We start from the raw sequence: 16,226 nt of genomic DNA on the forward strand, positions 1-16,226 counted from the left end.
ATGACAATTGGTAGCTGTGGTTCTAGGAAGATTCTAGCTGTGGGATTCTGGAGTTGGTTCCCCACAGAAGAAAACAAGAACTCCTTTGCTGGTGGAGCAGTGATAACCCTTGGCTTGCTGTAGTGTTGTAATTATGATCTCTTGTGGTGACTTAGGACAAGGTGCAGCAAAAGGCAGTGCACTGACTTGATAAATAACTTTGACGTTTGAGAGATATTGAAGAAATGGACAAAGGACTTGGTTAATGTTTCTGGATGCTCTTGATGCTTTAAAGAGAAAAAAAAGGACAAACTCAAGTCGTTCATTTATTGTCTTAAGACACGATGTGAAAGTCAGAAGGGCTCCATAGTAGTGTTTAAAGAGAACTTCCTCTCTAGCAGAGGCAAGATGGTGTTAAACATCAGGCACAGGAACTAACAGTAACCTTATAGGAAGCTGATTTTGCAGCATCTGCACATTTCTTATGCCAAAGCCAGAGTCCTGATAGGGAAGAAATGGGACCTCAAGACTTGGGATGGGAATATATTCATGGGTGTGCTTGATATGCCTGATTTTTCTCAGCCTGTAGAAGTGGTCCTTCTTGGATGGATGATATCTATCCATACATCCCATTGGCTGAAGATTACAAAAAACCCTCAACTGAAACAGGTGTGTTGGAAGACAGCAGTTGTCTAACTCAAGATCTGGCCCCACCTCCTTTCTTGAGCATTGGTTCAAGGCTTAGCAGAGCCAATTGGGTTAGTGCTTGTCCTGCTAAGGGAGAGAATTATTCACTGAAGGATCTGCAGGATAATATGTACCAGCACAGGCAGGGATTAGCTAGGAGAGGATCTTGAGTGTGTTAAATCATAGGATGTGGGGTATGAAAATGATTAGGGGAATAATTACTAATATGGGGAATAATTACTGATATGGGAGCAATACATATGACTCAGTTTCCTAGATAAAGTCCTTATGTTCTTCCAGGATGCCTTTTGGAACCCAGAAAAAAAGTTATGGCACATATTAAATGAGATGGAGATTCCAGAGCCATCTTGGCCAAATATTGAGACACAGATTAAAAGTTTGAGAGGCAGGTGTTTCAGAACAAATCTGTTACATAATCCTGAAACTCAGAAACTGTTTATGTTTTATAAGAGGTCCCAGAGGACACATATTTCATCAGAGTTATAAGAAATGTGCTGGTGATTGGGTGGGGGTCACTGTCATTATTGAGAGGCTCAATTGTGGCTGTCCTTTATTGCCTTGGCTGAGGTAGGAAATGTTGGTTGAACTAGATTCCATAGTGTCAAGGATAAAGGGGTAAAAAGGGAATAGCAGAGGATACATTGTGTTAGTTAACCATCAGAGGCAAAGAAGATGTGACTACCATGACGGCCAGCAAAATTGGAATGTCAGAATAATCACTAAAATGTCCTGACTCTCAGGAATCTAGACCAATGGATAGTAGAATATGGCCTTCTTAGGGACAAGATAGATGGGAAGTCATTAGGGACATCACACACACATACACCACACACACCACACCTCAATTTATGATGAGGCTATGTCCCAATAAACCCCTTTGTAAGTTGAAAATATCACAACTTGATATTTCAATTCAATATTACAATTCAATGTAATATTTCAATTCAATATTACAATTCAATTAAATATCACAATTCAATGCATTGAAAATACCAAACCTACAAAACATTATAACTTATTCTAGCTGCCCTTAAATGTGCTTGGAACACTTACATTAGCTGACCGTTGGGTAAAATCATCTAACACAAGCCTATTTTATAATAAAGTGTTAAATATCTCATGTAATTAATTGAATGCTAGGCTTAAAGTGAAAAAAATGGTTGCATGAATACTTGAAGCACTTGTGGTATTTTTATCAAATGCGTATCACTTTCACATCATCAGAAAATCAAAGAATTGTCAGCTGAACCATCCAAAGTTGAGGACCATCTGTATGTGGGTGTGTATCCATATATGGCTGATGTCAGCTGCCTCAAAACTCAGCCACAATTTCTTATCCAACATCTAGTCCTATGCCATTTCTCAAATCCAGAACTCATTGTTTGAAAGAGATTCAAGTCCTATTGAGGAAGGAGTATACACCACCACATTAAGTGTATACAGTAGGGACTCAAACTTTTATTTCCCAAGCAACCATACTTTGGAGAAAGGGAAGTACCTAGGTTCTCTAATGGCTATTGGATATACAATTTGAGCTGACACTAGCATCAGGGAATGCCAGGGATTATTTTGGCTTGTCCATCAGAATAAGAGCCTATTGGGATTAGTGACAAAAAGAATTCTGGCCCAGGTCCTTTTCACTATGGGTTTAAGAAGTCAATGGTTACATCCAGTGGCCATTTTCTCAGTTTTTGGGTGCACACTGATAGGGCAAACATGTTCAGTACCTGGAAGTTTTCTCGTATTTGTTCCTTGGTGCATGGAGTAAGAGCTATCATAGCAGAAGGGTCAAGTTTCAACTTGACCCCCTTCCCAAATAGCCAAGATAGTAACTAGAAAACAATATGTCATGGGCAGAATGGCAAAGATCAGTGCCGCTCTTGCAGTAGTCCCCAGTATACATTCCTATTTAATTAACCACTATAGCTCTTGAAAAAAAAAAAAAAAACCCAGAGGGATCACAGGGAATTGTTGTAATGGCTAATTTTGTGTGTCAATTTAGAGAGTGATCGTGGATAAGATGAATATTTATTTTCTCCTCGGACACTGTATTTTCAAACGGACTGTCTTTGAGCTAACTGATTCTTTCCTCTGCTTGATCCATTCTGCTGTTGAGAGCTTCCGGCAAATTTTTCAGTTTAGCAAATGTATTTCTCAGTTCCAAGAGTTGTATTTGATTTTTTAAAAAAATATTTCAATCTTTTTGTTAAATTTGTTTGGTAAATTTCTGAGTTGTTTTTCCAAGTTATATGGGAGATCACGGCGTTTCCATAAAACTGTCATTTTGAGTTTTTGGTCAGAGAGTTCACATGTTGTCATCTCATTAGTGTCAGTCACTGCTTTCTTGCTGTATCCTCTTGGGAAGGTCATGGTCCCTTGTTTGCTAATGTTTCTTCTGAATTTATGTGTATGTCTTTGAATTAAAAGATTAGCTAGTTATTCCGGTTTTCTCTGTTTGATTTGTTTTGGTTTTAATGGGATATGTTTGCTTAGAAATTCTCAGTAATCATCTAGGGCCATACCACCCTGAATGTGCCTGATCTTGTCTGATCTCAGAAGCTAAGCAGGGTCAGGCCTAGTTAGTACTTGGATGGGAGAAATTCTTGTTAATTTACCTGTTGAGTTTTTTTTTCCTTTTCTGGTTGTCCTCAGGGATATGTCTCCCTTCAGGCATTTATGATATTTCCCATGGGTTGAGACAGGGACCGGTCTCCTGACAGAGAAACTGAGATTGTGGGGAAGCAGATTGTACACCTTTATCTCACATTTTCCATTGTAAAATCCATTAGTTGTGGGAAAATGTTTTACATTTGGTACCAGACATATTAAGCACGGGGGAAGCAGGTGTCATGGATATAGAAGTCTAACTTGCTTACCATATGCTCAGAGATTTTTACTTCTCTTTGGCCACAGGAATTGTCCTTCCTCCTTCTCCTTCTTCCTCTTCTTTTTCTTTCTTCTTCTTCCTCCTCTTCATGTTCCTCCTTCTTCCTCCTCTTCCTCCTCCTCCTTTGTCTTCCTCCTCCTCCCTCCTTCTCCTTCCTCCTCCTCCTCCTCCTCCTCCTCCTTCTCCTCCTCCTCCTCCACCTTCTCCTCCTCCTCCTCCACCTTCTCCTCCTCCTCCTTCTTCTTTCTCCTTCTTCTTCTTCTTCCTTCTTCCTTCTCAGACAGTCTCTCACTGTATTGCCCAGGCTGGAATGGAGTGGCACAATCTTAGCTCACTGTAACCTTCAACTCCTGGGTTCAAGCAATTCTCCTGCCTCAGCCTCCCAAGTAGCTGGAATTACAGGTGTCCACCACCATGCCTAGCTAATTTTTGTATTTTTAGTAGAGATGGGGTTTCACCATGTTGGCCAGTCTGGTTTTGAACTCTTGACCTCAGGTGATCTGCCCTCCTCGGCCTCCCAAAGTGCTGGAATTACAAGTGTGAACCACCGTGCCTGGCTTCTTTTTTCTTTCTTTCTTTCTTCTTATTATTATTTAGTATTTTTGTGAAGCCTGAAGCCAATTTTCTTTTACGTCATCATTTTGGTGAGATTAACATTTAAATAAATGAACTATAAGTAAGCAGATTGTCCTCCATAATATGTCCTGGCCTCATCCAATCAGTTGAAGGCCTGAATACAACAAAAAGGCCAGCCTCTTTGAGCAAAAGGAAATTCTCCAGCAGACTGCCTTGGGACTTCACTTGCACCAACAGTTTTCCTGAGTCTCCACCTACTGGCTTTCAGAATGTAACTGCAGCATTGGTTCTCCTGGGCCTTGAGCCTACCAGCCCACAACACAGATTTAGACTTGCCAGCCTCCATAGTTGCATGAATGTGAGCCAATTCCTTATAATAAATATATTTATATACATAAGCATATATATATTTGTGTGTATAATGTGTATATAAATACACTCACACACATACATACACACACCCACACACAATGTATTGATTCTGTTTCTCTGGAGAATGATGACTAACACAATAATGGTAGACTTCCACAAACTTAACCAAGTGGTAGAATCAACTGCAACTCCTTTATGATATATAAAATTTTAACAGAGCAGATCAAAATAACTTCTAGTATGTAGTATGCAGCTATAGCTCTGATGAGTGTGTTCTGTTCAACACCTAGGAGGCAGGAGAATAAGAAGCTGATCACGAGGTCAAGAGATCGAGACCATTCTGGTCAACATGTGAAACCTTGTCTCTACTAAAAATACAAAAATTAGCTGGGTATGGTGGTTCCCACCTGTAGTCCCAGCTACTCAGGAGGTTGAGGCAGGAGAATTGCTGGAACCCAGGAGGCGGAGGTTGCAGTGAGCCGAGATGGCGCCATTGCACTCCAGCCTGGGTAACAAGAGCAAAACTCCATCTCAAAAAAAAAAAAAAAAAGAAGCAGGATATTCATCTACAATGAGGAACAATATACATTTATATCTTTCCTTGGAACTGTATTAACTCTCTTGCTCTCTGACACAATTAGTATGGCAGAATATTGATCATCTGAACATTCCATAAAACATCACGCTAATCTGTTATATCAATGAAATCACGTATTATAATATCATAATAACTAGACATTATCAAGTAATGAGGATGTCCTGGTAAGATACTTGTGTTCTACTCAATGAATATATTCTTTATTATAATTTTAATATCTAAATAATCTGTAATGGTCTAAACTCTTTTATTCACGATTTGGTCATTTGTGTGATCTCTCTTTTTTTCCCTGATCACTCTAACAGGAAGTTTATCAATTATGTTTGTGCAAATTCTGTTTGAGGAGTTCTTAGGGATAGCCAAAGACAACAGAAGAGACAAAACCTAGGACACTAGAGCAATTTGAAGCCTTTGGTACCTACAGATACAATAAACATTAAACACGACCCAGATCCTAGCCATATTAACAGAAAAACATCACATTAGAGGCCAATACACCTATAACCCTCTTAACTAACACACCATGTCTGGCTTAAAAAAAGTCATAAGCCATGCAAGAAGGCAGAAAACAAAAACAAAAAGTAAAAAAACAAACAAAAACCATAGACTGAATAAACGAAGCAAGCATTAGGGGCAGATTTAGATATGGCACACATTTTGGAATACTCAGACAGATAATTTAAAATAAATATTATTAGTATTATAAGAGTTGTAATGGAAAAATTGCAGTACATACAAGAAAACCTGGGTAATGCAAGTAGAGAAAAGGGAACTCTAGGAAAGAGTCAACACTAGGAAAAAAAACTGACTGAAATGAAGATTCCTTGGTGAGTTCATCAGTAAGCTGGACACAGCTGAGATAAGAATCAGAGATCTTGAAGACATATCAATAGAAATTTCACAAACTGAAATGCAAAAGGAAAAAAGAATTAACAACAACAGAGTTATCCAGGAATGTGGGACAATTTTGAAAGATGTAACATACACGTTACTGCAATACCAGAGGAAATGAAATAGCAAATGGAGCAGACAAAATATCTGAAGTACTAATTGGAGTTTTCCAAAATAGTGATACATTAAACAACAGATTCAGGATGCTCAGAGAACACCAAGAAATCTACACCTGGGCTTATTTTCTATTCAAACTGAAAAAAGCAAAAGGTAAAATCTTAAAAAATTCTGCACAATAAAAAACCTTACATATAGTGGAACAAGGACAAGCATTACTTATACCAGGCTTCCTGTCAGAAACCAGACAAGAGAAAAGAGAGTGAATAAAATATGTTAAATGTTGAAAGGAAAAACTCCATACTTATATATCCAGTGATATTATCCTTTATAATTGAAGGTAAAATAAACATTTTTTGAGACAAATGAAATTCTGGGAATTAGTTGCCAAAAGCCTTGCTCTGCGGGAAATGTTATAGAGAAAAAAACATTTTTAAAAATGCTGAAAGAAGGAAAATTGTATAAGTCAGAAATGTGGACCTATATAAAATAAGAGCGAGATTCAAAAAAGATAAAAATAACATGCTTGCCGGGCGCGGTGGCTCAAGCCTCTAATCCCAGCACTTTGGGAGGGCGAGGCGGGTGGATCACGAGGTCAAGAGATCGAGACCATCCTGGTCAACATGGTGAAACCCCGTCTCTACTAAAAATACAAAAAATTAGCTGGGCATGGTGGCGCGTGCCTATAATCCCAGCTACTCAGGAAGCTGAGGCAGGAGAATTGCCTGAACCCAGGAGGTGGAGGTTGCAGTGAGCCGAGATCGCGCCATTGCACTCCAGCCTGGGTAACATGAGTGAAACTCCGTCTCAAAAAAAAAAAAAAAAAAATGCTTATTTTTCTTATTCTTAATTGATCTAGTAGCTATTCAAAGTGAGAATATATTAATGTGTTGGATCATTATAGAAAATGGATACATGATATGAATGACAAAAGGAAGAATTGAGAATACTGTTATGAGTTTTCTGCACTACCTGTTATGCTGTATAGTTTTACTTCAAAGAGGACTTAGATTTATTGTAAATGTATGTTTTAAACTCCAGGGAAATCACTAATTTTTAAAAGTAAACATCTATATAATATATAAATATATAATAAATATATATAACTAATTAATATATTTATATGTGATATACATAATAACATAAATAATATATTTATAATAATATAATATACTATTATATATTAATTATTATGTTTATCACTATATTATATATAATAAATAATATAATATAAACATATTTATATTAGCAATATATTATAAACATATGTAATATATAAAATATATTTAATAAATATATTAGAATATATTTATAATATATACATATTTATAATTATAAATAAATTATATATAGTAATACTCTATTTTATATAGTAATATATAATATATTATAAATATATATTTTTATATATTTTATAAAATAAATATATAAAAGTAAACATATAATCATATATCAACAGAGAAGATAAAATAAAAATAATAAAATATCAATTAAAACTAGAGAAAGCAGAAAAAGAGGCAAAGAACACACGTACAATGACTATAAAACAGCTTTAAACATGGTAGATAATAATCCATTTATATCACAAATCACTTCAAATGTGAATGGTCTAAATACACCAATAAAATGACAGTGATTATAAGCATAGATTAAAACCAATATCCAACTATACGTTGCCTAGAAGAAGCCCAATTTAAACGTAAAAACACTCTAGAAACAACCTTTCCGACACATGGGAACCGGTTACCTGAGGACCTCTCAGTGCAATGCTGCTGAACAGCCAGTCTGACTGGGCATCTCCTTTGGCAGAGTTACAGTACAGAATTTTCAGGCCTGGGGATGGCAGCCACCCCCTACTTTGTTTCTGGCTATCCTCAGGGATATGTCTCCCTTCAGGCATTTATGATGTTTCCAGTGGGGCTGAAGCAGGGACGGGTCTCCTGCCAGGGAATGCAAGATGGTGGGGAAGCTGATTGTTCACCTGGATCTTACTTTTTCCATTGTAAAAACCATGAGTTGGAAGAATGTTTTTTTACGCTTGGTACCATGCAGATTGAATGGGGGTAAAAGGGGGTGTCCTGTGTTGAAACATTTGGATACCTATATGCAAAATAATGGCTTGAGACCTATCAATTCATTACGTCATAGTCCTCCTAAATGAAGGATATAAAATTAAAAGTTCTAAGGCACAACATGGGAGAAAATCTAAGCGGCCTTGGAATTGTTGATGAGTTTTTGATACAATACCAAAGTGTGATTCCTGAAAAAAAATTGGTAAGTTGGACTTCATTAAAATTATAAACTAGTGCTTTGCAAAAGACATTGTAACAGAATGAAAAGACAAGCCTCAGACGAGGAGAAAATATTTGCCAAACACATACATGATAACCCCAATATAGAAAATAATTTTAGAAACTCAACAGAATGAAAATTAACAACCCTATTAAAAAATGGGCAAAATATCTGAACAACTCATAAAAGAGATATGAAGATGGCAAATAAACCTACGAGTATATGCTTAGCATCATGCATAAGAAAATTGCAAACGGAAACAATGAGCTATCACCACACACCTATTAATATGGCTAAAATTATAAAAGCTAACACCAAATCCTGGTGAAAATGAAAGACAACAGGAGGAACTCATTGCTGGTGGGAAAGTAAAACAGTACAGTCACTTCTGAATACTGAGAATGAATAATTAAGAAAATAGATTACAATTGGGGGGCAGGTTTCTCGTAGCTGGAGTGAGGATTTTCATATAAGAAATGAGAGGACACCAGAGTGATCCATGTGGTAATAAATTATAGTTGGAGACATTAGTATGAACTGTGTCTAGCTTAATGTAGATACAGATTGCTACCAGAAAAACACACATACATGCCCACACATACAGGTTAGTGTACACATATATACTTCCTTTGCCAGTTAAGAGGGCCTAAGGGAAATGATACCCCAGTAGTAATGGCCATATCTAGTTCCCAGTTCTTAGTTTCTAATGCCATTCTCCAAAAAAATGAAACAGGAGTCCTTGAAGAAATTGTTAATTCTAGGACTGGGGCAGGAAATATACAAGATGAGATGAGCCTGGAATATCTTATAGTGTCAGAAAGTAAGGAATATGCAAAAACAAAACAAACTGAACATAAATGCATGTATAAAAATAAAATTAAAAAAAACCCACATTGATGGAAATAAATTTTAAAGAACACAGGAGTCAATGAAAGAGCTCACAATGGCCAAAGCTGGAACAATTTGAACAAATAAAGTACTATTGGGTTGTAGCCCAAAGTAAAAAATAATGAGTCATGAGTCCATGCTGATATAAATAAATGGGGTGGGAACAAATCTGTACTGAAAATTCCAAATAATTTATGAACTTATGTAGATTCTCCATCCTCAATGATGGGAAGCTTTACACTCCACTTTTTAGTGGTGAGCTTTGCATAGTGATTTCTTCCAGAGCACAGTATAGAAGGGGGCATGGGGGAGGGTGAGGAGAGTAGCTTTACAGTGGTGAAACTGACACACATTCTCTCTGCTAAGCGATGGAGTTTAATAGCAACTGTGATGAGTCATGTCGGATATACGTATACTTTGTATGACATGGTGAGAATGAATGATGCTTATTCACTGAAGACCACAGTGAAGATGGTCGATGACCACAGTCTTCCTCTGCGGCCTTCCTCCTAAAAACCCACACTCCATCTAATCATGAGAAAAGCATCAGACAAACAGAATACAAATTGAGGGATATCCTACAAAATATTTGAGCAGCACCCCTCACAACTGTCAAGATCATCAAAAACAACAGTGAAAAATGTCTGAGGAACGGACTCTGTCAAGGGAGAAGCCTAAGGAGACAAGACAAGCACTTGCAATGTGAAATGCTGGACAGGATATGAAACAGCAAAAGGTTCTTAGGCGAAACTAAGGACATCTGAATAAACCAAGAGCTTCAGCTAATAATACCAATCGAGTTGCAATAATTTGTAGCAAATGTGCCCTACTCACGTAAAATATTAATAATAGGAGTAACGGTGTGTGGATGATATGAGAACTCTAGTATTTTCCTAACTTTTCTACAAATCTAAAACTGTCCTGAAAAAGTCTGTTTTTTAAACATCGACAAGAAAATTTACACACACACACTGGGTGCTTCTGATTACTGTGCCTTCTGTCCCCAGTCTCCCTTCCCAGTCCTGCCCGAGCCTGCTGCTTTGAGGACTTGAGCCTGCCTTCTCATGGTCTAAGTCATGAGAACCACTGACAAGTGCTGACCCAAGGAGGGTTGTGGTTAGAACAGAATTTTAAGTAGAACACCCTGTCCTCTGGGTGTTGAATGGAATGCAGGGTGTGTGGAGACAGAGAGCAAGAGAGGCCAGCTGGAAGGCTGTTGCAACAATTCAACTAAGAAATGACTTCAGGCAGAGCTCAGGTGTTGGTGGACACAGCGAGGACTCGATCCTTGATGGGAGTGGGTAGGGAAGAGGAGGAAGAATGAGGAATAATTGTGAATTCACAGATGGCAGTGGCGGTTTCCTTACCTCAAAGAGAGAACGCCTAAGGAGGAAACACAGTGAGTGTTGCTGGCGTTGGGTGGGGAGGAAGAAATGCCAAGTGCTGCGCTGTGCAGATCTGGACCTCAGTAGGGAAGTCTCTGATATCTCCTTGTGCCCGCAGTAAAATAGCTTTGAGTAGCTTGAGACAGCCTGCCTAAAATGTGGTGGTTAAATAATTAAAAATGAGCAATTTGAAAAATTAAAGGCAGAGCTTTTCCCAGGAAAGGAGAACGCCTGGTCCTGATGTGATTGATGGCAATAAAGACTATGGAGATGTCAGGGAGCCAGGTAGCAGGAGGGTGATATCTGCAGTGACTGGGTCTGTATTTCTCCAGCTTGGTCAGTAGTTTTGGCTTCCACGACTGCACTGGCCTAATGTTTACTTCCTTTAATCATGCTGTCACTTTCCCTCAGAGACAATCTGGAACACCTCCTCTCCCCACCTTGCCCAATTCTATCTCTATTGCTTTTCTAAAGTCTTCCTCAGCCAAGCAGGCAGACCATAAGACTTTTGGAAATCATGAGAGAAAACCCAGGTAGAAGAGCCTGGAAATGTTTCCAGGGAAGAGACCAGAACCTAGATGGAGCCCCCAAGCTTTCCTAGCATCTTCTCAGTTCCCCTCCTGAGAGGAGCTGAGTTGGGAGCAGAAGGTGGGCTCTGCAGGGGCTGGGTGGGGTGTTGCGGTGTAAGGTCGTGTTGGGCTGGGATACAACCAGAACCACTATCTCCTTTTCATGACCGGCAAGTGCTGTTTTCAAGTGCATAAGTGAAGTCGTTTTTGGTTTTGTTTGATTTGGGTTTTATTTTGTTTTCAGGAAATGTTGGATCTATTGAGTGGTTTGGGGACCAAAATTTTAAAAAAAGATTAAGATGTCTGTCCTCCTTTGAGAAAGGGCCATAGGAGTCTCTTGCAGCCATTGACCCGTACACAAGTTTTTATGTGGTGAGAGAGAAGAAAAAGCTAAAGAGAATAGAGGATCCCAAGACTTCCAGGATTTATTACATATCATTGTACACACTCACTGATTCGGCTTCAGTACTGGGGAAGTAGGGATTCCTATTGTAACAGCAGTCCCTCAAGTAGAGGCTCTGCTCACCTGAGGTTGGGATTGGGCTCATTGAGGGTGGCACTGGATAATAATTCCCTCTCTCCCTCACCCTCACCCCGTTAAAGAGACATGTGGAGGGGCAGAGTCAAGTTCACAGATGAGACGGGACACCTAGGGGACCCGAAATAATTGGGAACAGTGGCTCTCTCTTCTCTTGTGTGAGACGATCTGAGGGCCTCTGGACACTGCAGGTGGTTACTTTTGCTGCCACTGCACCTCCTGCTTCTGCTGCTGCTGGTCTACAGGAAGCAACACTTCACTCTTTGAGGGCAGGGCTTGTTGGATGTCTTGGGCCTGGCCTGGAGCTGGGGCAAACACAGGCTGCTCCAGCTGTCTCTCCTGCTGTTCCAGGTCCTTCAGCTGCCCCTCCTGCTGCTCTTCCTGCTGCTCTGGGTGCTCTAGTTGCTTCTCCTGCTGCTCCAGGTGCTTTGGCTGCCCCACCTGCTCTGGGAGCTCCAGCTGTGCCTCCTGCTTCCCCAGGTGTTTCAGCTGCCCCTCTTGCTGCTCCAGGTGTTCCAGCCGCTTCTCCTCCTGCTCCAGGTGCTTTGACTGCCCCACCTGCTGCTCTGGGAGCTCCAGCTGCCCCTCCTGCTGCTCCAGGTGCTCTAGCTGCCCCTTGCACTGCTCCAGATGCTTTAGCTCCCCCTCCTGCTGCTCCAGGTGCTCTAGGTGCCCCTCCTGCTGCTCCAGATGCTTCAGCTGTTCCTCCTGCTGCTCTAGATGCTTCAACTGCTCCTGCTCCTCCTCCTGCTGCTTCAGCTGCCCCTCCTGCTGCTCTGGGTGTTCTAGTTGCTTCTCCAGCTGTTCCAGGTGCTTTGGCTGATCCACCTGCTCTGGGAGCTCCAGTTGCCCCTCCTGGTGCTCCAGGTGCTTCAGCTGCCCTTTCTGCTCTTCCAGGTGCTTCAGCTGCCCCTCCTGCTGCTCTGGGAGCTCCAACGGCTTCTCCTGCTGCTCCAGGTGCTTCAGCTGCCCCTCTTGCTGCTCTGGGAACTCCAACAATTGCTTTTTCTTTGTTCCCAGTTGCTCATCTCTCTTGGCTAGCTCTTGATCCAGTTGCTGGTCCAAGAGCTTCTTCTCTTCTTCCAGCTGTCCCTGTAGCTGCTGCGTCTCCCTTTGTGCTTCCTCCTGCTTAAGCTGTTGCTCAGGGTTTCCTGCTTTCTGATGTTCCTTGTCCTGCCCCCAGTGCTGTTGCTGCCGTTCCTGCCCCTGTGCTTGCTGCTGCTGCTCACATTCGTGCTCAGGCACTCCCTTTACAATAGCCACGTGTTTTTCCTCATGCTTTGACGAGCCCTCCACTGGGAGCTCGACAGGCACCTTCTGGCACGGGGGAGGCAGTGGAGCTGGCTGCTCCCTTTGCTCCTGCTGGGTATTGATTGGAGGAGGAACAGTGTTGAGGAGCTCCTGACTGAGGGCAGGGGGGAGGGTCACTGGCAGTGTGTGTTGTTGGGACATCTTATAAGCTGCTGTCAACCTGAAAGACAGAGGGGTCTGATGCACAGACTGAGGGCAAAGGAAGTAGATGAAACCTTGGAAATCTGCGGAAGTACCTGGTTTGGTTTCTTAGCATCCCCACTTCCCTTGAGCAGGGTACTTACTATCCTACCACCTCCGGACTATCATTCCCCCAAAGCATCAGAGAGTGAAGGGTGGAAATGGGGAGGGGCAGGGAAATGTCCTCCTAGGAGCCTCCTTGTTCCCAGGGGAGAGCCAACAAGGAGATCTGTCTGCAGGGCTATTCTACAAGGGTGCTGGCTGTCATCTCACTGTCTGCTCTTGTCTAGTCCTTCTGCCCACCCTCATCGCTCCAAGGACCAAGTAGCAGAGATACATTCTGGGATTATGTCACAGTGAGAAGTAAGGCATTAGGGAACAAACGTTCTCTTAGAGGACGCCAAGTTCAGAAAGCCAATAGGCTGTGCCAGAGAGGATCAGAGAGGTCATGACGTGAGCTCCAGACTGGAGCCACATGACCTATTCTGGGCCCGCATCTCCCACTGAGTGCTGTGTGTTTCTGGGCGAGTCGCTTAGTCTCCTAGGCCTTGGATTTCTCCTCTGCAAAGCCAGCAGGTTGGCCTGTCCAACCCCAGGGCTTCTTTCTTTCCTGACCTCCTAAGGTTTAGCTGCAGTCCTGGTGTCTGGAGTGGGGATGAGGGGAGCTGGAATGTTGCTGAGAGTTGGCGCTTGTTCTTCCAAGTCTTATACTTCTAAGTTGGGTCTTCCTGCCCCTGCTCTGCCTAGGTTTCTCCAAATAGAAAGTTTTCCCTATTCTGCAGTCCCCTCTGTGCAGCATAGTGCCCCAAAAAAGGTAGAAGGTTTTCCCTGAACCCCTTGCCTCCATAAAGAAGGCAAAATGATGGTCAGTCAAAACTCAAGAGGTTTAGGAAAGAAATTGATTGCCATTTCCCTTCTCCCTTCCTTCCTTCTCTCTCACAAACAAATCCAAAAATATGGTCACAAGAAGAGACAGGACATAGGATGGTTACTCTCTGTTCTGCATTTCTGTCCCAAAGCACTTTTCTCTCAGTACAGTGACCTGAGTCCCCCTAGATGGAAAGTCCAGTTGAAACCAGCCCCAGAGCAATGCCCACCCCCACCCAGGCTGCCCACTCCAACCCCATCGTATGCTGTCAGAGGTCCCAAGTCCCAGCCCTGGTTCTACCATCCAACACTTACCAGACTCACAGTAAGGCTGAGGCAGAGGCTCTGGTGGAGTGCTGAGCTGAGCAGGAGTCAAGGCACTCTTTATATCATTCTCCAGCCTGGCCTCCCTCCAGGTTGAAGGTGATGGACAGGTTTCACCACTCTAGTTGGTCAACTTCCTCTAGCCCCTTCCTGACTCACCACAGGCATCTGAAGCAGCAACCCTTCAGGGCCCCATTCCCAGGGACACATAGCTTGTGCCTGGCCAGATGGTTCTGGGAGCCCAACTATTCCTGCGATGCTTTTCTGACCTGGGCACAGGGAAGATGAGGGAGGCATCCTACTGTTTTGTGACCTCAGCCAAACTTCTGCTCTGAATCTCAATTTTTCTAATTTCAAAATGAGTTTGTTCTCATTATTAGGCCGAGAGATTCACTTTCAAGGTCATGAAATGGAAAGTTATGTGTCTTTCGGGGATGTCCAGGCTGGGTTATGTGCTTTGAAGATAGAAAGGGTCACTTCCATGAAGGGGTGGTATTTCTGGGGCATTCTCTTGAGCCACGAGCCCATCTGTCTCAGAACATATTTTAAATTTCATTCTGTATGGAAATAAACTCTGTCTTTGGTGGGGGGAGTCTGACTTTAGGCCAAGTAGAGTCAGGTAGAAGAGACTTCTAGGAGACTTCTGCTGGTGTCACTTGCTGGCCAGCCTTCATGCCCAAGGCTGCAGTTAGAGAAGTTCTCAGGAATGCCATGATCATAAGGACTCCTAAGCATGGCCCACTCCAGGCAAGGAAACAGGATTGAATATACGCAATATAAAAATAAGTATTGCTTTTTATAATGACAAATCAAACAGCTTTCTTAAGTACTTTTTAAAATTCATGAAGATATAAAGATCAGAATCAAATTGTCCATTGACTATTCTAAACCATGCTCTAGAAATAGCTTAAGAACTCTTTCAGAGTGGGTGTTTCAGCACATCGCTCTCCAGTGCCAACAGTGAGCCAGCACACTTGAAATAACATCCAAACCCCCAGCCGTGGTTTAAAAGGCTCAGGGTACATGGCTTCTGCCTTTCTCTGGGGACTCAATTCATGTGTCTCTATTCCTACCTCGCGGAGGGCCTTCAGTTCCTGAGATGAGCCCAGAGCTCCCCACCTGGGGGCTTGGCACCTGCTCTCCTTCTGCCCACAGGCCCCTCCCCAGGTCTCTGGCTCTTTTATGCCTTTCAGCTTCAGTGTCAATGCTGGGGTCTGTCAGAGATCCCTCTCTGTGTATCGTATCTGAAGGATTGGTGCTTCATTTCACCTGTAACTGTCTAGAGTTTTTTTTTTGCATTTGTTCACTTGCTTATTGTCGATCTCTCCCGCTGGAAAGTAAGGTAAGAGCAGGGTATACCTGGTATCTTTTCCACTGTGCCCCTAGAACTATCAAAACCACTGCATATAATATGTGCTTTACAAGTATTCATTGAAGAGCAGTGAGTTTTGCCACCAGAAAATGACTATTAAACATTTTAGTGTTGATCAACGTTTATATGTGTGCGTCTGTGTGTGTATGTAAAAACAAAACTGATTTATTTCTTCCCTTTCTTTTTAATGGTTGGTTAACAGTTTATTTTATGGACATCATTCATTTAAACTCTCTTTTTTACAATCTAATCAAAAAAAGAAGGAATTATAAAGACAACACTCAGCGGGGCTAATTTTGAGAAGTGTGCTGATTCGTCATAGTTTTCCTGACAGGCACCTTTCTCTTAGCCCCAAGTAAATCTATGTAAAGC

The 16,226-nt window shown here is 41.7% G+C and overlaps 1 protein-coding gene across 5 annotated transcripts; it reads right to left on the reverse strand.

Annotated features, from left to right (window-relative positions):
• Nucleotides 1–11,662: 11,662 nt before the first annotated feature.
• Nucleotides 11,663–15,398, reverse strand: IVL (involucrin). Of its 5 annotated transcripts, none has more exons than XM_032264955.1 (3): nucleotides 14,474–15,398; nucleotides 12,629–13,288; nucleotides 11,663–12,571 (listed from the first exon to the last, which is right to left on the reverse strand). In XM_032264955.1, exons 2-3 carry the CDS (start codon nucleotides 13,250–13,252, stop codon nucleotides 11,996–11,998), a joined length of 1,200 nt encoding a protein of 399 aa, XP_032120846.1. In that variant the 5' UTR covers nucleotides 13,253–13,288; nucleotides 14,474–15,398; the 3' UTR covers nucleotides 11,663–11,995. The 5 variants fall into 5 exon arrangements, with proteins under 5 accessions (XP_032120846.1, XP_032120848.1, XP_032120847.1 ...); XM_032264957.1 differs by having other exon boundaries at nucleotides 11,663–12,169; nucleotides 12,359–13,288; XM_032264956.1 differs by having other exon boundaries at nucleotides 11,663–12,241; nucleotides 12,359–13,288.
• Nucleotides 15,399–16,226: the final 828 nt, after the last annotated feature.

The sequence above is a fragment of the Sapajus apella genome, unplaced genomic scaffold, assembly GCF_009761245.1.
Source record: "Sapajus apella isolate SASKATOON/1434 unplaced genomic scaffold, GSC_monkey_1.0 scaffold148, whole genome shotgun sequence".
NCBI lineage: Eukaryota > Metazoa > Chordata > Mammalia > Primates > Cebidae > Sapajus > Sapajus apella.

What these genes read in the sequence shown, in the direction of transcription:
- IVL (XM_032264954.1), bottom strand. Translation starts at nt 13,252, where the DNA reads ATGTCCCAACAACACACACTGCCAGTGACCCTCCCCCCTGCCCTCAGT.